Genomic DNA, 26,330 nt, shown 5'->3' with positions numbered 1-26,330 from the left:
CTTTCTTTCATTTTGGCAGAATACATCCTCTGGATGCTTCCTAAGAAAGTATGAATGGGATATAAATTTTTCAAGACCTGGTTCTCTGAACTTGTCTTTATTCTACCCACATACTTGATTGACATTTTGGCCAGGTATAGATTTACAGGTTAGAACCCATATTCCCGGGGCGCCTGGGTGGCTCAGTCATTACGTGTCTGCCTTCGACTCAGGTCATGATCCCAGAGTCCTGGGATCGAGCCCCGCATTGGGCTCCCTGCTCCTTGGGAAGTCTGCTTCTCCCCCTTCCTCTGCCTTCTGCTCCCCCAGCTTGTGCTCACTCTTTGTCAAATAAATCAATAAAACATTAAAAAAAAAAAAAAGAACCCATATCTCCTTAGAAGTTTTAGGGAATTCTAGATTGTTTTCTATTTCCGGTGTTAGTATTGAGGAGGCCTACACCAGCTGAACCCTTATTCTTTATAGTGACCTATTTTCTCTCTAAGCTTTTGAGATCTACTCTTTGTCTCCAGTGTCCAGATAATCTAAAGTGATGTGCTTTGGTTCAGGTCTTTGTTTATTCATTGTGCAGAGAACATAATGGCCCTTATATATATATTGAAATTCATGTCTTTTTTTTTTTTTTTAATTGCATTGAATTCTTTCTCAGATAATTTCATTTTCTTTGTTTTTGTGTGTCTGTACCTATTCTCTATGCCTTTTTGGAATGTGTTGGACGTTCTGGATTGATCCTCTAGTTATCTTCTTCTTTTTGGTTATACTTTCAGGATACATTTGTTCATTTTAATGTTACCGTTCTTCTGAAATTTTTATTTCTGTTACATCTTGAATTTCCAAAAGTTCTTTTTTATTTTCTGAATATTCATCTGTAACAGCTCTGCTTTTGTTTCCAGGATCCAGTCGATTTGTTTATTTCTGAGGATAAGTTCTTTTCTGCAGTTTTTTTGTTTGTTTGTTTTTTACTTGCATTGTGACTATTTCCTCTGAGTTCTTTATGATTGTTTGTTTTGGTCTCTGTCTTTTATGTTAGGTTGTCTGGTGATCCTTGGCTTCATAGTTAGTTACATGTTAGTCATCAGAGAGGCTTCTTAGGGCCATCTAAGAGCCTTCTTAGAGCGTGTGTGTGTGTGTGTGTGTGTGTGTGTGTACGTGTGCACTCACGTGTGCATGCACACAAAGGGAGGCACTTAGTACATTGAGCAAAGACCTTGCTCTTTCATTGAGAAACCCTCAAATAATAGTGTATCAATAGGTGTTTCCTCTTGAGGCTGTCAAGAGGCTGAGGCTGAGGTCCCTCAAAAGGGACCTTCCTATTCCCTACCTCATCCAGAATTTTGGGGGCTTAGTCGGGAAGGGTGCCAGCAAAAGTCTCATTCTTCAGCATGCAGTTTTATTTAATCCTTTTATTTTCAATAAATTTTTCACTTTACTGTGTACATGTCTTGAAGACTAGAGGCTTGCATGTTTATGCTCTCCAGACTTTGATTGTAAATCTTCAGTCCACTGCTTGGGACATGGATCTGGGAAGTCTTGTTACTCTTTCGACAAACTTTCAACCAGCCCTCCTGTTTTTAGCTCCCTACACCCTTGCCATCAAATATATCTGGCGTCTTCAATTCTTAAGCCTTTTAAGGGTTCTCTGGTGTGAACTGGCTTGCTTCTTGTTTGGCTTCCATCCCTGCTGGCAGAATGGAAAAACACTTAGCAGAATGGAGAAAGAGGAAACCTAAGATAGTTACCCCTTGCCATCCACTTTCCATCTTTGAAAAATGTGCAGATTTGTCTCATCTGCTCTCTACTCCTCTCTGCCCCGTGTGTTTCTTCCTTTTTTATTTCTTTATTCTCATCTCAGAGAGGGTTCAGGAGGAGAAAATTTCAGTCTCCCATCTCTGATTGGGAGACCCTAACTGCCTTTTTCATTTTGCTCTTCTCATTTCACTGTAGATTTTTTATGAGGTTCAAAGGAGTGTTCTTTGGCTAAATCACTCCACGGTTCATCCCTGTTTGTTAGCTTCAGGAAGGCTGGTTTTGTAAACTGTTAGGAGTCAGCATGTTGGCAGGTCTGTCTTTGCTCTGTAATCACCTTGGAAACTCTCCAGCTTCTTTTCTCTGACAACAAGTTGCTGCTATATTCTAGGGAATAGAGTCCTCTAGGCATTTACAAATGCTGGATTATATTTCTCATTGCTTTTTTGTGGGGAGTGTGTATATGACTAAGCACAAACATTTTGTTTTGGAAATCAGAACTCATCCTACTCCCCCTTTTTGGGGCCTGTGCATTATTAATACTTTTTCTTTTGTCTTTTACACCATAAAATCATCAAAAATGTGTTCTGTAGAGCAGCAGAAAAGTAATTTATATACTGTAATTTTTCTTTCTCATAGGACATAATATATTTATATTTGTGGCTTTGTAAATGACTTAAGTTAGATGCCTGGTAATGCATGTCTTTCGAGGGCCTAATGAAAACATTAGTTAAATAATTTTTGCTTAATTATTATATTTTCATTAAACTCTTAAGATTAATAGTACATACCTAAGTGTAGTTGATTCAGGTTTTGCTAACAGTATACTCCCTCAAACTTTCTCTTATTTATGTTGGTTGCAAATTACTCGTTAAATCCTTTTACAACACTTAAAAATAGGACCCAAATTAAAAAAGAGAACTTAAAAGGTTAGTTATTTCCATTAACAAGGAATAGGATGAGTAGGTTAGAGATCTTATGTCATTTTGTGTGTGTGATAGATAAGAGATACTGAGCCCTCGGGGCCTTTTTTACTTACAAGGTCCACATACCTTTCTTTCTTAGACTGTTTCCTGTGGAAATGTATAGTTGACTTGCTCATTGCTTTCCCTTTGGGCTCCAAGTTTGTTCAGTAGTGAATGTGTGTGCACAGCAACAAGGACAATTCCTGGCATATGCAGAGATTGATTGATTGGTTGATTGATTGCGTGGCTAAATGGGCAGAGAGATGGCAGGTGTTTTAACAGCATCTTCTATTCTGATAGGCTCCTGGTGAAGGTATGTGCTGTTGACCTTCACTTCAACCTCCTGATTTCTTCATAGGTCAGCCTGGATGTCACTTCCTCCAGATGCCTTTCTTATTACTCTACTTCTCCCAAATAGAGTAGATTTGTCTGCTATGTCTTTAGCATCCTAAACCACTTACGCTGTTTATTTACCTGTATCCCTCATTTAGACTAGGCTCTGTGAAAGCTGATTGTGTCTGTCTTGCTCATCATTGTATCCCTGACACCTTGCCCAGTGGCTGGCTCTTAATAGGCATACATATTTATTTGAGGTATTCATTTTTTGGATGGGTGGATGACATTGTGTAGCCAAAAATTACATCTGTCTCACTGCCCAATTTTGAAGATTCTCCTTCAGTTTGTACTTCCTGCCATTATTTGAAGGGCCATTCTTTGTCTATAATTTTGTCTTCTGTTCAAAGAAAAGCAGCAAGCAAAAGTAGATAATTTATTTGATTACTGCCCACTGAGTTATTCTTCTGCTGTCAACCACATGTCTTAATCACCTGATTCATGCTTATGTATGTCTTGATAGCTTTTTTGGTAATTAGGGTAGTCTGCGTTCATTTGTATACTGTCTGTATGTTCTTGAAATGTTTTACCTAAAGTCAACTTTAGTATAAACAATGAGTCTTGCTTTATTGTGATGATAATGAATGTATGAGGAACACAGTAAAATTCAAACCAGTCTCCAAGTTTGTTCCTCAGCTAGAGAAGAACCTGCCCACTGTCATTTAAAAAAAATAAAGCCTTGGGTGCCTGGGTGGCTCGGTTGGTTAAGCGACTGCCTTCGACTCAGGTCATGATCCTAGAGTCCCAGGATTGAGTCCCCGCATTGGGCTCCCTGCTCAGCAGGGAGTCTGCTTCTCCCTCTGACCCTACCCCCTCTTGTGCTCTCTCTCTCTCTCATTCTCTCTCTCAAATAAATAAAATATTAAAAAAAAAATAAAACCTTATTGAGATATAATTCACATACCATAAAATTCACCCTTTTAAAGTTTACAATTCAGGGTTTTTAGTGTACAAGTCACCAACTTGTGCACCCATCACTACTATATAATTGCAGAATACTTTTTATTATCCCCCAAAGAAACACCATATTCCTTAGCAGACATTCTTCATTCTGCTGCCTGTATGGATTTGTGTATTCCAGATATTTCATATAAATGGAATCGTACAATAATTGGCCTTTTGTGTCTGGCTTCTTTCACTTAGCATGATGTTTGAGAGGTTCATCCATGTGGTAGCATATATCAGTATTCTTCATTCCTTTTATAGCCAAATAAGAGTCCATTGTAGCCCATTTTGCTCATCCATGCATTAGTTGATGGGCATTAGGGTTGTTTCCACTTTTGGCTATTGTGAATCATGCTGCTGTGAACATTCATGTGCAAGTTTTTGCGTTGATGTGTTGATATCAGGATTCAGTTTTTAACTTTAGATTACAAATGAGTAGAAACTTAACAGATGTTATTCATGTATAGCATACATACAGAAATTGTAAATGTTCATCTCAATGAGTATTTACAAAGTGAGCACACCTGTGTAACAAGAACCAAGTTCTACAAAGAGAACATTTTCGGTATCTCTGGGGACTTTTAGATGTTGGCTTTGGTTTAGGTTGTTTCATTTACCTATATGCTCAAGTAGAGCTGAAGCCTTCCTCTTAAAACTGTATATTTGGAACATAAGCTCAGTAGGTAGTTTATGTTATAATAGTGCAGCAGCTGAGATGACAGACTCTAGGGCCCCTCGATTGCTTGGGTTCAAATCCCAGCTCTGCCATATATTAGTGTGAAACCATTGGCAAATTGCCTAACATCTCTGTGCTCCGATTTCCTCATCTGTAAAATGGGAATGAAACTACCTCATTGTGGGGAGGCGCCTGGGTGGCTCAGGTCTTGGTCTCAGGGTTGTGAGTTCAAGCCCCTCCATTGGAGTGGAGCCTACTTAAACAGAAAACTGCCTCATAGGGAGGATTAGTACAAGTAGATGGCTTAGAAAATTGTGTGATGATCATACTAAGTGCTGTATATGTGTTCTGTTGTTATGATTATTGTTACTGTGTCTATCTCTTCATTAGAATATAAGCCCCTTATCTGACTTATGTATGTATCACTGTGTTTCCAAAGACTAGTACTGTGCCTGGCACATAACAGATACTCAGTAAATTTTTGAAGAAGTAAAGGAGGGAGGGATTTTAAATGATGAGTGGCAGAATTCCTAAATCGTTTCCTGGACCCACTTCTGACAGCTACACTGTCTTTCATTTACAACAGCTTTTGGAGCTATTTGACAGCGAAGACCCTCGGGAACGGGACTACTTAAAGACAGTCTTACACAGAATTTATGGCAAATTTCTTGGTCTTAGAGCATTTATCAGAAAACAGATTAACAATATTTTTCTAAGGTAAGTGGAGGATGGGGGAGAAGGAGAAGCAAAAGTGGTGGTTTTATAGAAGTGTTAAATAAACTTCAAATATTTGAACATCGTGTACTGACTTTACTTCTTTTCTTTTTAAAAAAGGTTTGTTTATGAAACAGAACACTTCAATGGTGTAGCTGAACTGCTGGAAATACTAGGAAGGTAAGCACATTTTTAGCTAATTGCTAATCTCAGGTGAATAGCATTTTGAAAATTAGATTCAAATGGCACAGGGAAATGCTGACCTAGATCTCTTGCTGTGTGTACATTGGGTACTCTAATTTGTGCTTTCGCATGTTTCCCAACTGACTTACAAGACATGATTTCTTGTTCTTCCTTGTTCCACAATTATGCATTGCTAATTCTACTGGAATGACTGAAAGAGCTAACAGTTTATTCATTGCTACAAAGACAATACATCTAATTGCAGTCAAGCCCATTACTCCACAACATCTTATTCTCTGTTAGTTTCTAGGCTACCTGTCCTTTGCCATATCTTTTGAAAGCAAGTTAAAATAAATTGGAAAGATTGCCATTTTCAAAGGAACCATGTACCCAGGTGTAGTCCCTCAACAGCTGCTGCTGGGAGAAGTGGAATGAATTGGAAAGAGACAGCTGTTGTGTAGGTTTTTTTACACAAGGGAGGTTAATGTGACTGGACAATGTGATTACTTAGTTTCTCCTCCTAATGTAAGGAGAAAAAGTGGAGTCACATGGTTTTTTTCTGTGATTTTCCCAGGCGGGGGCTCTATGTCTATGGTATTCTTGGTTGGAGAAGAAATTTCAGGAATGATGTCTGCAAATGGAAAGGGTCCTAAGTGAGGAGGGCAAGCGATTTTGGGGGGAAGGAAAAATAAAGAGTTACTGATTACAAAAGCTTTTGGGAATCATCCAGCTAGGTGAAAAGAGCATAAGAGCCTGTGCTAGGTTATCATAAGCAAATTTTCTTAAATTTCCTTCCACTTAAATATACTCGTTGAAGTAACTCAGAAATCTTGAATGTCACTGGGTGGGGTTTGGGTTGTTTTGGACCAAATGTAAACTGATTCAGATTTAACCTGGTTTTCCAGGAGCAGGTTGTCTCAGGTTAGCTGGTTGTGATCATGCTGCTAATTCATGTTTCTTTTTCTTTTTCCTAGTATTATCAATGGCTTTGCTTTACCTCTTAAGGCAGAACACAAACAGTTTCTGGTGAAAGTGTTGATCCCTTTACACACTGTCAGGAGCTTATCACTGTTCCATGCCCAGGTAGAATTTTATGTAACTACTTTTGGAAGCAAAATTAAAAGTTTACAAGCTGAGTGTTTCTTTGATATTGATATTTCCTTAATTTAAAAAAACTCATTTAAAATGCTCCCCGAGGAGAATTAAAATGTGTGCTCTGTTCTTCTGTGCATAGGAGAATCATGGGAATATTTTTCAAGTGGGAGGAGCATTTGTTCAGTCATTTTACAGAGAACTTTGAGGACTTGCCTAGTTCACAAAATTATATATTGAACATGTTGCGTACAATCAAATGTATGTGGGTTTTCCAGATTTAGAGCTTTGGACATGTGTAATCATTTTGGAGTATTCTGGAATATTTTATCTCATCCACATTTGCGTTTGTCTATCAGTTGCTCTTTGCCCCCTCTTCTAGTTAATTCACTATTTCATTCTCACTTTCTTTTTTTAATTTTATTTTATTATGTTATGTTAGTCACCATACATTACATCATTAGTTTTTGATGTACTGTTCCATGATTCATTGTTTGCGTATAACACCCAATGCTCCATGCAATACATGCCCACCTTAATACCCATCACCGGGCTAACCCATCCCCCCACCCCCCTCCCCTCTAAAACCCTTAGTTTGTTTCTCAGAGTCAATAGTCTCTCATGGTTCATCTCCCCCTCTGATTCCCCCCCCTTCATTTTTCCTTTCCCTTCCTACTATCTTTTTTTTTTTTTTTTAACATATAGTGTATTATTTGTTTCAGAACCGTAGGTCTCTGATTCACCAGTGTTACACAATTCACAGCTCTCACCATAGCACATACCCTCCCCAGTGTCTATCACCCAGCCACCCTATCCCTCCCACCCCACCACTCCAGCAACCCTCAGTTTGTTTCCTGAGATTAAGAGTCTCTTATGGTTTGTCTCCCTCTCTGGTTTCATCTTGTTTCATTTTTTCCTCCCTTCCCCTATGATCCTCTGTCTTGTTTCTCAAATTCCTCATATCAGTGAGATCATATGATACTTGTCTTTCTCTGATTGACTTATTTCGCTTAGCGTAATACCCTCTAGTTCCATCCATGTCATTGCAAATGGCAAGATTTCATTTTCGGTTTTTTTTTTTTTTTTGATGGTTGCATAATATTCCATTGTGTGTGTGTGTACCACATCTTCTTTATCCATTCATCTTCCTTCTCACTTTCTATGCACAAATGCACATACTCACAAGTCAACAATCAGTATTTTCACATCTTTTTATTTTTAGCCTCCACTACTTTAAAAAGCATACTCTGTCTTGTCCCAGGTCTGATTTCCGTGCTAACACTGCCTTTTGTGGTGAGCATGTCACTAGGGGACAGATAAATGATGTAGTGGCATTTTAATTTTAGTATTCCAAACCAATGGGAATGTTTTGAGTTTGCATAAAAATGTCACACATTTTTCTGAGCAATGTTCCTCTTTAAATGTGAAATTCTGTGTTTTGAGGAAAAATTAGTCCATATGTTTCTAATTTAGAACACCATCAAAATGTTGTTCCGCAAGGGTGGATTTCTTGCCCAAAAATCTTTACGAGCCCTTTTACAAATCTTGCCTCTGGTTTTTGAAATGGGCTATCACATTCCATGAGCATGTAAAAGAATTCTTACCTAGATGAACTAGCCTCAGATGTAAAACTCCTCACTCTTCGAGCTGGGGCAGGTACAACCTTTTATCTCTTCATGAAACTGCTTCCATTCGCATGGGCCACTTTAGGCAACCAGCAGGCTGTTTACTAAGTGCTGCCTATGTTTCGTCTAGGACTCTTCTGGAACTGCAGTAAAACCCAGTACTGTCGAGGTTGGCAAAGAGAGAAAGGAAGCCCATGAGATGTAGCTTAGACTGTCTGTAGATCAGATACTTTCAGAATCTACTGAATGTGATGTTTCTGCTTTTCATTAGTCAGATACTTCGTGTCTCAGTATTCTTTTAAAAAAAATTCCCCTGGGGTGTTATTAGTGTCAATCTTTGGCTTGAAAAAGTAGCTTTTTATTTCACTTTATATATATTTTATTTTTAAAATGAATTGAACATGAAGTTACTGAAACCAGAGTCTAGAAACTTTTTAGGAAGTTTTAATACGTCTTTTGAGTCCTTTTGAGTATATAGCATTTCCAATTTTGTCGCTCATTTTTCTGTTTCTCCAGCTGGCGTATTGCATAGTACAGTTTCTGGAGAAAGATCCTTCACTCACAGAACCAGTAAGTATTTTTTTCTGTAATTTCAAAAAACTTCAAAAAGACTACTTTTCATGGAGTATATATGGAAAATTCAGTGCCGTTGTTTTTCTCCTTTTCATTTTAGGTTATTAGGGGGTTAATGAAATTTTGGCCTAAAACATGTAGTCAGAAAGAGGTAAGTGCTTAATGTTGGTGTGTTAAGAACTTACTAGATACTCTGCAGAGTGTCAGGCTCTGAGCCAATTAGTATGTGTAAAAATACATTATTTCATCCAATTTTCATTTTATCTGTAAAGCAGGACTGTAAATATTCACATTTGACTAGTTTTCAAATTGAAGCACAGAGAGCCTGGTATGCTAGGTATAAGTGATTAGGCCAGAATCCTCCACCCTGGTTCTGAACCCTGAACTTTTCATCACGCTCTGCTCAGTCCCAGGGAAACCCTAGTCAGGCTCCGGTCATGTGTCTCACTGTCTAGCTTTATCAGCGACCACCTTCACAGGATGGAGGCTTTGGTGTTGCCGTAGATAGATGCCAGAGCAACCTGCCCAAATACTCCACTTTCAAATATAGTAGAGATGGGGTCTTACGATGTACAATTTTAAACTATATTACAGACCTTTAGTTTCAGCTGTTCGCAAGTGGCCCTGGAAATTTCTGACCTATGATCATTTATACTTTTGCCAAGACCTAAGCAGGCATGTGCCATGTGAGGTTGTGAGGGAGTAAGTCTCTTAGCTTAGAGGTGAACCTGGCCGGGGCCACATCTGCACTCACTCTTCTATAGAAACCATGTGGAAAATGGCCCAGCAAGAAAGGTCCGCTGTTAGTTTGACATTTGGGGAGAATTTTGGGAGAACTTCTTGATGTATCTTGACAAATGGCAGGGGTTTGCTGCCTATTATATATTACTTTTAACAGAAATATGTCATTTTCAATTCTCCAAGACCCTACTTTACACAATTTCAGAAAGTCATCTAATTTTTTTTAATACCTGTTTGACGAAATTAAGCTATACATTGCTACCCGGATGCACCTCAAGATATGAAAACATGGTAATTTTTCATATATTAATTCCATAGTTAATTTTTTTATAAGGTAATTATTTTTTATGCCTAAATACGTAACTGGTTTTTATTTCTCTGTCAGTTTTCCATTGTATTTTATTTTTATTTATTTATTTTTTTAAAAGATTTTATTTGACACGAGAGAGAGACAGAGAGCAAGCATAAGCCGGGGGAATGGCAGGCAGAGGAGAAGTAGGCTCCCCGCTGAGCAAGGAGCCTGATGTGTGACTCAATCCCAGGACCCTAGGATCATGACCTGAACCAAAGGCAGCTGCTTAACCGACTGAGCCACCCAGGCGCCCCTTTCCATTGCATTTTAAACAATTGACTGTGCTATTACTTTGGCTCCACGCAGTGATCTAAAAGCTCAGTTTTGGGGCACCTGGATGGCTCAAGTCAGTTAGGCGTCTGACTCTTGATTTCTGCTCAGGTTGTGATTGCAGGGTCCTGGGATCAGCTGTGTCGGGCTCTCTGCTCAGTGGGGAGTCTACTTGTCTCCCTCTCCCTCTGTCCGTCCCCCCGCCCCCTGCTAGCACTCGTTCTCCCTCTCTCTAAAATAAATAAATCTATCTTTAAAAAAAATAGAAATTAAGCTCTGTTCTTGACACACATGGTGCTGAGGCTGGGATTCGTTGTGCTTTATAGTGAGCAGTTGTGCACACATACACACGTGTGTGCACATGCAGATTGGGTCAGTGTGTGCTCATGGGTTTAAAGTGGTACCTGTGTGTGGGTGAACCTGCTCATTTGTGTCTCTCCGGCTCTCTGTGTTCTGTTAACTAGTGTATTCTAGAGGAGCACCTAACACAGCAGGGGCTGTAAACATTTAGCAGATAGCGGCATGTGCCACTGTGAACTTTTATCCATCCGTGCAGAAGGGTACTCTCCCACTGTTTGAAAAATATGAGTAGGGGGGCAGATGCCAGGCTGATAGCAATCGAGAGGAAAGCCCCACGGAGACATTGCTGTTTCCCAGGGGCCTTGCTGCAATGTGTAAGTGCCGCTTGTTCTGGGTTATAGATTTAGCACATAGAGGATTTTTTCCAAAGTAAATAGAATCATACTTTCAAAGCTATAGGGAATTTGCTCTTAACAAGTGCCCTCTGCTGAACTCTTTGTGACATGAACATCTAACATAAGACAATGCCTAATTTGTTCCTGTTTGGTTTTATGTGTAAAGTTTTCTTAAAACATTATAAACTCTCATTAATCCTCATCATTCATTTGGATTTTTAAATGAAGTACCTGACATTTTGTGTTTTGTATGTACTAACAGGTCATGTTCCTTGGGGAGCTGGAAGAAATATTGGATGTGATTGAACCCTCACAATTTGTTAAAATTCAAGAACCTTTGTTTAAACAAATTGCCAAGTGTGTATCTAGCCCCCATTTTCAGGTTGGTAGTAAAGAGAGGATGAGCTGGAGTGGCCTGTACCACATATGTTATTTGGTTAAATTTTATTTGTATTGAAAGACATGTAATGGGCACTAGCTACCTGTTGTTTTTTATTTGCTATTTTCTCATTCAGTAATAATTTTTATAATAACCCCCTTTATCTTGAACACGTGCAATATGACAGCTGCTTTGATGGTACTTTCTGCCTTGTAACTTCAGTTCTTGTGATCACTCGACAAGGAGGGTGTTATGATTTTTACAGATGTGAACACTAAAGTTCAAAATGGTAAAATAACTTGTCTCAAATAAAATGGCCGAGTAAGAGGTGGACTGGTAGGGTTCCTATAGCGTGTAAGAGAGAATGCGAAATAAAGCTTAAGAGGCAAAAAGAACACACATATATACTGTGCTAGATGCTTTACGTACATTATTCGTAAACTTCACGTTATGCTATGAGGCTCTACCCTCCCCACTCACCTCTGCCCCCGCTGTTTTCTGGATGAAAACCTTGAGACTCAGAATGATTTGCTTCAGGCCCCAAGTTCATAAGGAGTGAAGTCAGTTAGGTGTCGCTTCTTGTGAAAGCCGGTCACCTTCCCATGGCACCACCCTGCCTCCTTGTGGCCACTGCGGGGGATCACAGGGAAGCGAACCCGGCAACCTTTTTCTCAACTGGGGCTGTTGCTGCCATGCTGCAGAACCCACACAGGAGGGAAGGGGGTGATCTGGAGCAAAAACATGTCAGGTTTTATATCCTTTCGCTGTCTCACCAAAGGTCCGTATCACAGACCTTGAAGATTAACTCTTCATATACTGCCTGTTGACTCAAAGAGATTGTTCAGATTCTAGTTGGTAGTGCAGAATCCCACCGCTAATGTGGTAGACTCAGCAGTGGACTTTTTCCCTGAGCTCTCATTATCCTAATAGTTAGAGACATTGGCTGCTGTTGTTTTAATTTTTGACTTAAAGACATGTTAGTTATGTCAAGGTAGTGATCCTCTGACAATCTAGAGATTGTACCACAAAGCTCCCCCCCACCCCACAAAAAGTGGAAACCATTTTATGAACCATTATTGTTGCATGCAGATGATACAACACATGTCTAGATAAACACAAAACAATTGCAGGATACTATGTAGGTGTTTTGCATATTATACATGGCATGAGTGCTCAAGCATCTGGATTGTCTACCTTATTTTTCAGTTTTCATCAGGAGGTTTGACATTGTGGGAAGCAGGGAGCAGAAATCTCTCTCTCTCTCTTCTTTCAGAAATCTCTTTTAAGATCACCAGGGAGGCTTAAATGATGCTCAGAAGCTCAGAAAGGAGACAAAGTGTCTGGTCAGTTACGGCTGTCCATTCAGGCCGCTATAACAAGATACCACAGACTGGGCAGCTTATAAACAGCAGAAATTTATTTCTCTTGTTTCTGGAGGCTGGAAGTTTGAGATAAGGGTGCCAGCACAGTTGAGTGAGGCCTCTCTTCTGAGCTGTGGGTTTCTTGTATCCTCACTTGGCAGAAGGGCTAATGATCTCCTTGGAACCTATTTTATAAGCACTAATCCCATTCATGAGGGCTCCATGCTTATGACTTCAGTACCTTCCAAAGGCCCCCCTCCTAATGCCATCATCTTTGGAGATTAGGATCTCAACGTAGGAATTTTTGGGGGACACAAGCATTCAGATCACAGCAGGCTTCTATAACAAAACACCACAGGCCATGTGGCTTAAACCACAGAAATTTATTTCTCACAATCCTGGAGGCTGGAAGTCTGAGACCAGAGTGCCAGCCTGGACGTCTTCTGGTGAGGGCTCCCCCTCTGGCTTGCAGATGGCTGGCTGCCTTCTCCCTGTGTCCTCACATGGCCTTCCTTGGTGTATGTGTGAGGAAAGAAAAGGAGATCTCTCTCTTCCTCCTTTTGAGACCACCAGGCCTATTGGATTAGGACCCCGCCCTTATGACTTCATTTAACCTTAATTTTACCTCCTTAAAGTCCTATCTCCAAATACACTCACACTGTGGGTTCGGGCTTCAACATAGGAATTTGCGGGGACAATTTAGTCCATAGCAGAAAGAAAAGAGAATTTAAAATTATTTGAGAGAAGTAAAATTTAGAACAAAAGAAAGGACAGTAAAGAGGTTCTTCGTTATTCATTTATTAAGTGTTCATTGGTGCATCCAGAAAACATTTTTCAAGTGCCACTCTGTGTAGCCACACACCTTTCACTCTTTGGATCCCCCCCCCCCCCCCGGTGTGGCATCGGGGTCAGAGGGCGCCAAACAGACCATGCCAATGTGCAAGGGGATGGTGGGTCCCAGGAAAGTAATGATTCTCTCCTAGTGTTAGACATGCTAATTTTTACTTTGCATAAGCAGCGCCTTTCCTCTTTAAGGGGCTTTGCTGGATACTGATTTACTCTCTGTGATTTTGCATAGCAACAGATACATTGATTAAAATACTTGTTGGCGTTAAGTAGCAAGTAAACATTAGACTCCTAATTGGATGTAGGAAAATCCTAGATTTCTCCTTTACCAGCATCCTCCTGGGGTCTCTTTAAAACTTCCTCCTTTCCGTTGTAAGTTTCAGAACAACGTCACCCTCGTTCCTCCGCTTGTCCCTCTTTTCCCTTGGGCTCTACCTGCCTCGGCCGTATCACGTGCTGCATGGTTTCCGGCCCATGGGGGCACCTCTGTCCCCCTTTCCTGTCATTCCCTCCGCCCGGGTGCCTTTTCCTCCTTTGCTTCATCCTTCAAAGCCAGCTTCGGTGCTGCCCTCCTGTGTTACCTTCCCGCAGCTCCTCCTCTCCCCCAGGTCATCCAGATCGTCCATGCCGCTCTTTCCTCCGGTGCTTTGTTTCTCCATCTGTCACGGTTTACCTCGGATAGGCTCATAGATGTCCCTTTCCCCACGGGCACACAAGCTCCAAAGGGATAACAGAGTAGAGAAGTTAAAAGCAGTGACTTTGGAGTCTGCCGCTTTCTAATCATGTGGCCTCGAGGCAATGGCTTACCTACTCTGGCCTCATTTTCCTCATTTGCAAAATGGAAATAATGGTACGGATGCTGTGTGTTGGTTATGAGGATTACATGAGGTAATATATATGTGAAACACTTAGCACAGTGCCTGAATAGAGTAAACATTCAATAATGATTGTTTGCTTTGTACTCTCAGGGTCTAGTGCCTCATGAGTCCCAGGATTTTTTTTTTTTTGAAGCAAGTTGAATAATGTAATAAGTTGAATAATGGAAAGGCTTAATTTCTCAGAGTCTGTTGGTGGGTACATCTTGTACCATGTCCTTAAATTAAATTATTAAATTTAAGTTTAATTTAAATTTAATTTATTAAATTAGAATGTAATTTCTTAATCTGGATGAATGAAAGAAGCCACTCTTTTTTCTTTTTCCCTTCTAAACACTACCCTTTTTAGATATTTTAGCTTTTTTGAGATTTTTAGTTTGATTACTTTTTAGATTGTTTAGGTTATTTTTTTGAGGCCTTCCTTTGAATTCATAGAGTCAGTTGGATAGCGCGGTGGTCAGAGAAAAAGGGATCAGAGATAGCAAGCCAGTCGGTGTCTCTAAGTCCAGAAACTGAGTGACTGCCTCCCAGCTTACCCAGTTCAACAAGGGAGGGACCGGAAATAAACTTTGGAAAGAGTCTGGTCACTAGACTTGAGTCCCAGCTTTCACCATTTACTAGCAATGTGACCTTGTGAGGGTACTAGTCTCTCTGAGCCTCAGTGTCTTCATCTGTCCAGTGAACCCAATGGTACCTAGTCCCGGATGGCGGTAAGGACGGCACATTCTCTCTGCAGTAGGCCCAGTGGCTGGCCAGAGGACGTGCTCAGCCAATGGGAGTGTTCTGCAGAGATGAGCAGCTGGGCTTTTCTCAGCAGCTATTGCCCGAATACCAGCTGTGTGCTGGGCCCTCCGGTTAGGTTGAAGTGTTTGGGATGAAAGAAGTGAACCAGAAGAGGGTTAAAGACACAGGGACAGCAGTGTGCATCTAGAAGGAGAGAAAGGTGTTTGGAGTTTGGGGCTGGGTGGGGAAAATGTGGAATCTGATGAAATGTGCAGCATTAAAGGAAAACATAAAGAAATAGGCAGGAAAACTTTTTTCCTTCCCCAAATTGATGAACCACTTTGGAACTTTCTGAAATTTAAATCCATGAAAATGTAAAGTGTGATTAATATTTAATTTCACATTTGATTGAATGATATAAAAATAGTCTTAAAGTATTTTTGTTTGGAGAGATTTTAATTTGTTTTATCTTTTTCTCTCTCTTAATATTTTATTTTTCTTTTTTTCCAAAGGTGGCAGAAAGGGCACTGTATTATTGGAATAATGAATACATCATGAGTTTGATAGAAGAAAACTCTAATGTCATCCTTCCCATCATGTTTTCCAGTCTTTATAGGATTTCAAAAGAACATTGGAATCCGTAGGTTTTCAGTTTCTCCCCTCTCCCCTCTTCTCTCCCTCCCTTCCCCTTCCCTCTCTCCCTCCCTCCTTCTCTTTTGCTTAATAAAATGTCTTGAATGCTTGCTATGTGTCTGATGCTGTGCCTGTTGGTGAAGACAGGTACATGACAATGCCTGTCTTTTAGAAATTTACTGACCGGATTACGGAGACTCACAAATAAACAGATATTTTACAAAACAGTGTTTTTTAAAATGCTGTTATATTAAAATATCTCTTACTTGAGGGGTTCCTGATTTGTCTGTGAATGTAGCAGAACTATTTTGGGGATGCTCGGGAGCGAGAGGAGGGGTTTGCGGATATTGATGAGGTGGTGATGCTCAAACTGAGTCTACAGGAATTCAGCAGGTGGTTGGGATGGGGGAGGCCCTTTGGTAGTGTGGGTCTCTTCTTCACATTAAAAGGCCCCAAAATGTAAAAATCACCTGTCAGATTCTGAAACCTGTGATTTTGGGAGGGCTAAAGTACCTGGTCTTTTGGGGAGGATGCTGGAAGATGGGGTTTAAAAGGAGAGTACAGCCCACATGAACCTTCACCAGTGGAAGATAAGGAAACACTAAGGAGTCATAAAGTGGAAAGTGTGTGAATTGATTTGCCTTTTAGCATGATCCATTTCTTAAAAACCAACTCAGTCATTGTTCATGTTCTCTAGGAAAAAACAAGTTTAAAATCTTGAAAGGAGATGTTTAACATCTAGTCCTATGAAAGTTAAAGCAGTCTGCATTTGAATGGCTTTAACATGTTTCTCTGTGGAATAGAAAGAAAATTTAGTGTGGTATTAGATATTAGTAGATGTAATTAAGTATATTCATAGTATGTGTTTTGAAGTTTGCATACAACTGTAAAATACCACATTTCTCATTTTTCAAATTGCCAAATTTTGTTACTAAAACTTGTAAAAATAAAGAACTGGTAAATAGTGAAGTCTCATCATGCCAGTAGTCTCTTGAGGACCTAGAGAGTGGTTCTGGCGAGTGTCTGTCACGGCTCAATGTGCTGTATGTGGCCCTTCTCCATCCCTGCCCATTGTACATGAGAAGGTCATTCACCTCAGCAGAAGAGAGCTAAAGTTTTCCTTTTAATGGGCACAGGGCAGAAGCAACACAGCAAGTACACTTATGTTTTGGAAACATTAAACCCATGGTTTGTTTAACCTGTGGCCTAACTTACCAAGGCCTTCTTCAGCAGTATTGGTAGCAGATCTGTTGCAAAACAGTGGTAACGTACATTTTTGCTAAGGGCAATGCTATTTAGAGTCTAGTCTGAAGATACCAAGCCTGTCATGGGCATAGTCCTCATATTGTCAAGAGCTTATTCTTCCTCTTGATAAAGATGTGCTGCCATTTTGGCCATTTAGCTGTTCCACAGCTAATAGCAGCCGTCACTAGCTTGCCAGTCACCAGAGTATGTGTTGGGTCAGCAAGGAGACTTAGCAGGAGTGAATGGACTGAAACAAATCACAACTAGAAACTTAACTCATATTAAACTACCCAACTTACAGGGGTGTGGTATCATATCTTTGAATATAAATAATATACATATTATTTGTTTCCATGAGAACAGCTTTTGATTTTGATGAATTATGTATATTATCACTTTAAAAATAAAATTCTGGGGGCGCCTGGGTGGCTTAGTCAGGTAAGCATCCAACTCTTGACTTTGGCTCAGGTCATGATCTCAGAGTTGTGAGATCGAGCCCTGCGTCAGTTTTCGTGCTGGGCGTAGAGCCTGCTTAAGATTCTCTCCCTTTACCCCCCCCCACCTCTCTCCCCCCCCCCCCAATAAATAAATAAATATAACATTCTGTGCAAATTCAAGTCTCTAAGGTTAGTCCTAGCACAGGTGCTCCTTTTTAGGGTGAAGTGGCTTTATTTTTATACTTGTCTTTTTTTTTTTTTTTAAAGATTTTATTTATTCATTTGAGACACAGAGATACAGAGAGAGAGAAAAAGCATGAGCAGGGAGAGGGAGAAGCAGGCTCCTCGCTGAGCCAGGAGCCCCATGTGGGGCCCCCAGGACCCTGGGATCATGACCTGAGCTGAAGTCAGATGCTTAACCATCTGAGCCACCCAGGCGCCCCTATACTTGTCTTTTTATTAAATGAAGTTAACGAGTGTCCACAGCAAGTCTATGCTGGTTACCAATAATTAGAAGGGCAAAATTAGATTTTTCTTTTTCTAATCCTCCAACCCCTCAGAAAGATATCTTGCCCAGAAGAGTAAAGAATGGAACTCTCTTGATGTGGAAATGAACTGTAGGTCCTTTCTAGTTTTAACTAAGAAGGGCTGGAGATTCAGCAATACAAAGAACTCATCCAGACACAGGTTGTGCTCTCGCTCTCTCCACGCGGCTCCCATCACGTAAGACTAACCAACACGTTCTCTTGTCTCTGCGCTTCCCAGGGCTATCGTGGCGCTGGTGTACAACGTGTTGAAGGCGTTTATGGAAATGAACAGCACCATGTTTGATGAGCTGACAGCCACATACAAGTCAGATCGTCAGCGGTAACTTTTTAAAGCTTTTTTGTCAGCTGTGCATAAAAACTGTTGAGTTCTTTCCTTGCTCTTTACTGCAGTTGCCTAATTGCACCCGAAATCATAAGCAGCACAGTTTTATTTATTTATATGTTCATTTTTGCATGCTCGTTAGCTGTGTCTTTAATAGCATGCCACCAGGTAACAAAGTATCATTTTAAGAAAGGCTGCTTTCCTCCTTCCCTTCAATAATGTTTCTCTTTTGCCTCAGGGTTAAGGGCCTGGCATGTAACTCATATTTCAGACCCCTTGAAGGGGACTGTTGGGTAGTTGGCCATCTGGGTTCACTCCCATTCTGAACTTATTTGAACTGGAATTGGGCAGATCTTGTGTACTTCACTCCAGCAGCAGGAGAGATGAGGCACCATTTTTGTTGAGCTCTTTGGCCCCGAACTTACTTAACTGTTCTAGAACACAAGTTCATTGGGATTTAAAGGACAGTGAAAAGAACATGGACGTGAAAAGTCTGGTATTATACAAATCTTAAAATGTTTGAGACCAAAAAGTAGTTAAAACCAGTTGAGCTCTTTTTACATAAACGCTTATGGCTTAGTAAAGTCTTTCTTGATTTCATTTACATGATTTTTGAACTTTGTTATTTCTCGTTCAACATGTCCAACTTTCCAAAAGATGTTGTCTTGGTCCATTTGGGCTGCTAAAAACAAAATACCACCAAGCTATGGGTAGCTTATAACCAACAGAAATTTATATCTCTTGAGTTCTGGAGGCAGGAAAGCTAAGGTCGTGGCGCCAGCATGGTTGGATAAGGAACCTATTTCTGATTCCTAGCCGTCACCTTCTCACCGTGTCCTCACACGATAGAAAAGGACAGGGAATCTCTGTAGGATCTCTTAAGGTCACTAATGCCATTCTTGAGGGCCCCAGCCTTATGACCTAATCATCTCCCAAAGGTGCAGCTACTGAGCCCATCACCCATGAGGGTGAGGATCTCAACGTAAGAATTTGGGGCGGGACGGGACACAAATATTCAGACCATGGGATTGAGATACTTGGTGAACTTAAGGAAAGTCTAGAGAGCTTGTTAGTAGTTGGGCTTCTGGTTTGGCTTGGATCCAGAAGCAAATGTCAGCTTTCAGTATTATAAAACCATGCATTTTAGAAGATCCCGGGGATGTGTACGACGAGTGTTCATACCCAAGACCTTGCTGAACCTCCTGAACAAAGCTATCTGTGGTTCTCTTGCTTCTTTGCTTTGCCTGATTTTGCATGTGTTACTTGAATTTTACTGATAAAAAGAGCAATGAGGGGAAAGATTTGGTGGTGGGGTAAAGGACTATCACAGTAATTTTTTATAGAAATTACCAGGATGTGGTTATATTGAAGAGCAATTTAATTATGGAATATGGCAACTATAGACAGAAGAGGCTGGGATATTTTATATAATATTGGAGTAAATATCAGTTATGGGATATGTTGTGCCATACTTATAATTTAAAGAACTTTTAATTTAAGTATTTACAGTTGTTGTAAATCATTACATTTGTAACCCTCCTTGTGTTAAACTTCAAGTCTTTAAAAATGTTATTTAAGTAGAGGAAATAAAGGGCACATTCTCATACTGTGGCGTACCATTACAGAGTGTGTTGTCCTTTCTTTTTATAGCAACTGAAAACCCATGATTATTATCCTACGTGAATAAGGATTAAATAAAAATCTGTAGAATCCCATTAAGAGAAATGAAGACCTTATTTCTAAAATAGTCAAATTGAATTAAATTAATTAATATTTATTGAATTTAGGTAGTAAAACTGTTTTCTGATCATTTATCATTTAAGCTAAATAGACCAAATTCTTGGAAAAGATACCTATTGACCAAGGGGTCCAAGAATAGACACAGCAAAGTTGATTCCAAAGATCTGGTGTATTAGAGTGACTTATTGTGAGCGGACTTTCTTAATGAGAGAAGGATTTTTTTAAAGTAAGGGTAGTATTTTGTCAAATGAGTAATGGAAGATTGTGCTGAATAGATGGAAACATTGGCTTCTCCCTGGATGTGGGACTAGGAAAAGAGAAAAGAGAGATATATTTGGTGCTGTTAGAGAAGAGCTACCTGGAGGAGTTCACTTCTGGATGGCACCAAATTGAAGTGTTTCAGTGCAGATCAAATTTTTATACAAATCTGGAAATGGTGAGTGGAATAAATAGCTAGCACTGTTAGATACATATACCAACATTCGTGCTATGGGAAATTGAAATTGGAAGAGAATTGACAGTATCCCTATCCCTAGCATGACAGCCATGACAGTGTGGTTAAAGCTTTAAAATTCCCACCTACAGGGAGAGAGAAAAGGAGCAAAGAATGGGACAATAGTAACTATTTCAGAAATATTTAGAATTTTTGAAGATAAAGTTGTCAGTATAAAAGATGTATAATAACTCAGCATAAAGTTCATCTGGAAGAAAAGCCCCACAATTCAATAAATTGTATTGAATGCCATAAAACTATTGATCAGAGATGTGAACGAAATGCTTCAGTACCAAGATGAGGAGTGTTTTAATGATGTCAGCCCTTAATTTAAACTTCAGATTGGGGCAGTATGAACCTAACATGTGTTTAACCTGTGTTTTAGTTGAAGAAAGTTTCTAAGCCCTTGCTTACCACCTTCTTCTCCGTCCAAATGAAAAGGTTACCAGTGTTCTATGATAACGTTTATTTAGACCTAATATTATTCCTATACTTTACTGAGAAACCAAAAATGATTAATTTACCAAACAGCTTACAGTTAAGAATCTGGAATTCATAATGACTGGAGGATCATCTAATTTTGTCCCTATTGCTCTGTAAATACAATTTTTCAGGGTCAAAATTACCCAGTAGATAACCATTTCAAAAATTGTTATGCCCTTTAAAATTCATATTGTGCCGATTGTATTCGAGATAGCTGAAACTAGTTCCAGTATACAAGGCCTAAATTGCCAAAATATTAATTATGACATGATAATATTAATTAATATATTGCATAATTAAATATTTTCTCAAGACTAGTGGAATGAGAATATAAAATTAGGTATTTCTAGAGATATTTTTCGGGAGGGGGGATGAATTAATTTGTGTTGGTATAGATATCAAATAATTTTTTTAAAAAATTGGTGATATTAAAAAATATGAGGCATTGGAATTAAATACAAGTTTCACTTAACCTATGTGCATTTCCCTGAGTAAACATTGTATTGTAACTGAAGTTAAATCCTTGCTGGGTGAAGTAGCATAAAGACCATATTCCCCATGCCTGAGATGGCAGAACCCCCATTTTCAGGAATTACCTGAATTTATGGATTCACAAATATTATCTGAGTCTGTTGTTTACTGGGTCATCCCAGTATGAGAAAGCTAGGGGCAGCAGTGGATTATTTTTAATAAATGGGAATTGACTTAATTTACAGTATAGTCATATATTCCTCTATTTTATACTTTCTATACCTGGTTGATGTTAAAATTAACATCCTTATAAAAATATGGTGATCTAAAATGTCCTTGACAAATAAAATTTGTTGACCCCATTTTGGACATCCAGTTTTATAGTCAAATTTACCAAACAGCGAAATCTGAAAATCTGAAATTACTGGTCAGCCTGATACTGAGCCGAATTTTGAAGGCTTGGAACATTAAAAATTTGATTCATAATCATGTCAACAAAGTTCTTTCCAGATCATTAAAACTGAAATCACAAAAAAAGAACATTTAATTTGGTTGTATATATAGGTATAAAATAAGTTAATAACTTAGATTTTGTGGGTTATTAATACTAGTAAGAACAAGATTCTGCTAAAGAGTTTAATATACTTAGTGTAGGGGAAATAGATAATACTAAAGGGGAAGTACATTTTCTTGACCTACTACTTTGTCTGCATTAGTATAATCTCTAGCATTTCCTTTTGAGAAACTATTTGGAGGCAAAGGGAAAATTAAATTTTAACTAGTGCCCACGTAAAAATCACTTAATGTATCTTTGGGTCTTTAGGATAATCGATACATGGAAATGACCCCCATTTTTGTTTTGAAGTTAACTTTCATTATTAAGCTAAGTATAAAGGAATATTAATGTGAAATATTAAAATAGGCTTGTCATCTCTTGCTCAGTACATTAATGCTACTTTTCCGTGCATGTATATATCAAGGGGGGAAAAAAAAAACAAGAGAAGAACTGAAAAGAGAAAACACCCACAAGCTTAATGCCAAACTTTCCAAAGACTACTTGTAAAACCTGCATGGGGGAGAAGTATGTCAAAGGAGCAGTTATTGTTAGATAGTCTTTTCAGACTTTCCTAGTTGTTTACCTTATATTCCGTTTTCTACCCGCAGTGAGAAAAAGAAAGAAAAAGAGCGTGAAGAACTGTGGAAAAAACTGGAGGATCTGGAATTAAAGAGGGGGCTTAGACGTGACGGCATAATTCCAACTTAACAGAAATAATTACAGCAGCGTCACTAACCTGTGGGGTCACACATTTATGTAGTAGAAGATGGAGCAGCAGTTTTCTGTATTGTGCAACTTTGCAGTAGATTTCACATCTGTTTCATTATTACAACAGCACTGTATATACCTGTCTCTAAGTAAAGGAAAAAAAAAATAAGGACTTCAGTCCAAAGTTTGGACAGTAGATGGACTTCTCAGAACTTTGCAAACATAATCATTGTTCTAACCCTCTTTAAAAAGCAAAAAGCAGTCTTCAAAGATCTGTTGATGAAATTGCCGTGTTAAAATTCTGTTATCAGGAGTTCCTTATTTATCCTTAGCAGAGAGTATGAAACAATTTTCAAATGTGAACAATCTTAAATTTAGCTTGTCTTTCTGCTAAGCTGTTAAATGTATTTATAGTAACGGAAGAAAAAAAAAAGACTGTCATTTCCTTATAAGTTTGTATAACATCCTCCTCTGGATAACTTGACTGTAACTTAACATCTTTTCCTTTTGCACATCTTCATGAGTTGAATGTCCATGTGGAATGGGGCCAGGAATTGTACAGGCCCCTGATAAAAGTTTTGCTGACTGGAGCGAACATCTTTCCAGTAACCAGGTAGCCCTGGTACTCCTTTAGTTTTAAAATTAGGAGTAAAAGAGAAGCGGTGATAAACATAGTAGGGAAGGGAATTTTGGATTCCCGCATCAGTTTATGGCGAATCCAAATCAATGTCTTGAATCCTTTGAAAACAGGCACTGGGACGTGAGAGGCTTCAGTAGCTGACCAGTATTAGTTGCATACATCATTGAACACACATACCAGAGATGTTCGAGAAATGTCAGAAAACATCCTTTTGGACCATTTTGTAATAAGAAAGACAAACACTAACCAGTACAACCATGAAATTGATCGCCAGGATTGCGAATCTAATTGGGAAGAGAGTTGAGCAAACAGCTTGGACTGTTTGGAGTTGTTGCCTTACTTTTTAATATGTATTTATAAAGTATTCCAGCAAAAGAGGATGTAACCTCTGGGAAAAAACAAACATATTACAGTGTTTTTTGTAGATTCTCGTTCTATATCTCATCACAGCGCCAGCCCTGTTTTTAGCCGGAAAGGATTCAGGATAAACATTACTATGCATTCTGAATTGGATGCATATTCCTAACTACTGTATTTGTTACCAAAAGTGGTTCTACAAATGCTACTGAAAAGAATCTGGAAATCCCTAATGTCCTGAGTATTAATAATAAAGTTTAAAAATGCTTTTATATCAAAGGTGCATTGTGACCAAATTGTTTAAGAAAAAAATGAAAAACAAAACAAAATTTAGGGCTGTATTATAGATATACCTTATTGGCTCTCTGCTTTGTATTTAAAAGAGGAATCTTACATCTTAGGGAGATAAAATGCCGATGAAATTTGTGTCCAGTATGTACTTACTTGATGCGGTTGCATTATTATGTACTGCAAGATATGTGTTTTGGAACTTATTTTCAGGATGCTTTTGCTTGTTATGGACGTGGCAGCAGTGAGTTGATAATCCTAAACCATCCCCTCCAGCAATATTCGTGGCATAGAGCTGATTCTGTGTTCATGTACTGAATTGTGATAGTAGCAAACATGAACATATGAACTGTCGTTGCTTTTAATAGAAATATAGTATCAATATGGACTTGTATATTCTCTTCCTTCCACTTAAATATAAAGTAGAATATGCAGTTTTATTGTTTCCAAGAAAAAGGAAAAAAAAAGCCGCTGACCTTTCTCCCCTACTAAGTGTTTCAGGATTATCAGGTCACAGTTGGATATTGTCATCTCAGTAACTTTGTAAAACAGAAACAAAACTTGGCTATGTTAATTCTGAAAAAGAAACAGCAGTAAAAGAGTCATATGCAACACCCAACACAACATGGTTTAATGGAATGAAGAGATTTTTTTTTTTCAAGAACATTAATGGGGATTCAATGTAAAGCCAGCGGAGGCTGCCGAAATGAAACCACTTATTTTAAAAGTGCTGGAGCAAAGGTGCAAGTTCAAACACTAAAGACAAAAAATAAATTTGTAACAAATCATCTCCTTTAGCCCTTTTGCTTTGAGCCTGTTAGCTTTGACTCTGCACTACATTTGTTTTTGACAGTATAAACTTATGTTTGCCATCAATTCATCTTTTTAGATAGAAGACATTAAAATCGCAGGTTTATGAACGATCTCTGCCCATTAAAATGAAATGCAGTCATTTGAAATGAGAAAGACGAGGACCCTGTTTTGCACCTTTCCCTGCGCTCCGAGTTACGGTGAGGACTGCACAGATACCCTTGATGTTAATTCTGTATGTTGATCATTCCAAACTGAGAAGAACAAAGCCAAACTTTAGACATATTTACAGAAGCAATTGCAAATATATGTCTAAAATGTATAGGGCAACTTCTGAGAAGAAACTGTCTTTTCTTTTTTAACCGAAAGTGACAATGTGACATCTGTCATGTTGTGTCCGGTGACGCAGAGTAACTGAGGTAATCTGACTGTTGCACTATGTGACATAGTTAAGGCTGTACTTGCTGCATTTACAGCAGCCCTCTCTCTCTCTCTCTCTCTCTCTCTGTCCTCTCCCCCATTTCTGCTGTTGCCGCAACTTGAGTTCATTGTGACAAATGCATCTTCGTGTTATATTTTGTTCGCTTCCTAATTTCCAGAACTATATATAAATATATTTTTTAAATAGCAAATATTGTAGTTAGTGAGTGATGATCACTCCAACCTCATCCCTACCATATTGGTTTCAGGGGTAGGATAAAGAGTGTCTTTGGAAGAACAAAACCAAACCAAACCAAACCCTGTGGTTTAGAATGATGCTGGGGCCTGGGTTGTGGGCCCAGAACAACCATGTGAGTGAATTGACCCATCTCATACTTTGAATCAAGCATGCATTCCTTTTCTCATTGTGCAAGTGTCCCCAGTTGTTTCCCATCAGTGTCTAGTTTTTGTTCTTTAAATTTTATTATATTTTGCTCTCCCTGACATCTGTTTTTTATAAAATAAAATAAAAAATAAAAAAAGTAAGAAATAAATAATACCCTCGATGCCGCTGGATACTCACAAGCAGGGTTATTGCTCCTTCATCTTGGGCTTGCTTGCCTAAATGGAAGGGTTTAATTTATTTTGTACCTCCTTCTATGCGTGGGGCAGTCCAGGGTGCAGAGCCAGGAATTGCTTGTAATTGCACCTGCTATACTTAAATGTATAGCCCTAGGCTCAATCACACTATGGAAAGAAAAAAAAAAAGTATATTTAGAGCTTTAAAAGCTTTTTTATTTTTTTGTGGGGATCGGGGTGGGGTGGGAAAGGGAAGATGTATGGATGTTACTGGCATTTTTAAGTGTTAAGAGTTTTTTGTGTTGTTGTTGTTTTTTTTCCTCTTGTTTTGTTCTTCCCCTTTAATTAGGTGCACTGAGCTGGCCCAGGAAATGAAGAGATTCTCTTCTTTTGATGCTATAACCAATCTTATCACAAAGTTTTGTCACCTGTAGCAAAAGGTGGCA

General features: G+C 39.0%; 1 protein-coding gene across 3 annotated transcripts in view; it reads left to right on the top strand.

The window, feature by feature from the left end:
• PPP2R5E (protein phosphatase 2 regulatory subunit B'epsilon) overlaps nucleotides 1-26,110 on the top strand; it is a 144,403-nt gene extending 118,293 nt beyond the window's left edge. For 2 of the 3 annotated variants that reach the window (XM_032405269.1, XM_032405270.1), the window contains exons 6-14: nucleotides 5,312-5,442; nucleotides 5,560-5,619; nucleotides 6,597-6,705; nucleotides 8,856-8,909; nucleotides 9,013-9,063; nucleotides 11,233-11,352; nucleotides 15,667-15,794; nucleotides 18,235-18,336; nucleotides 22,691-26,110. In XM_032405269.1, coding sequence (XP_032261160.1) covers nucleotides 5,312-5,442; nucleotides 5,560-5,619; nucleotides 6,597-6,705; nucleotides 8,856-8,909; nucleotides 9,013-9,063; nucleotides 11,233-11,352; nucleotides 15,667-15,794; nucleotides 18,235-18,336; nucleotides 22,691-22,790 — 855 coding nt within the window. In that variant the 3' untranslated portion in view covers nucleotides 22,791-26,110. The remainder of the gene's footprint in view (nucleotides 1-5,311; nucleotides 5,443-5,559; nucleotides 5,620-6,596; nucleotides 6,706-8,855; nucleotides 8,910-9,012; nucleotides 9,064-11,232; nucleotides 11,353-15,666; nucleotides 15,795-18,234; nucleotides 18,337-22,690) is intronic. The other variant, XM_032405271.1, reaches the window with a different exon arrangement.
• The last annotated feature ends 220 nt before the right edge of the window (nucleotides 26,111-26,330 follow it).

The sequence above is a fragment of the Phoca vitulina genome, unplaced genomic scaffold (assembly GCF_004348235.1).
Source record: "Phoca vitulina isolate PV1807 unplaced genomic scaffold, GSC_HSeal_1.0 scaffold7, whole genome shotgun sequence".
Lineage (NCBI taxonomy): Eukaryota > Metazoa > Chordata > Mammalia > Carnivora > Phocidae > Phoca > Phoca vitulina.
This window is presented reverse-complemented; position numbering and strand designations above follow the sequence as displayed.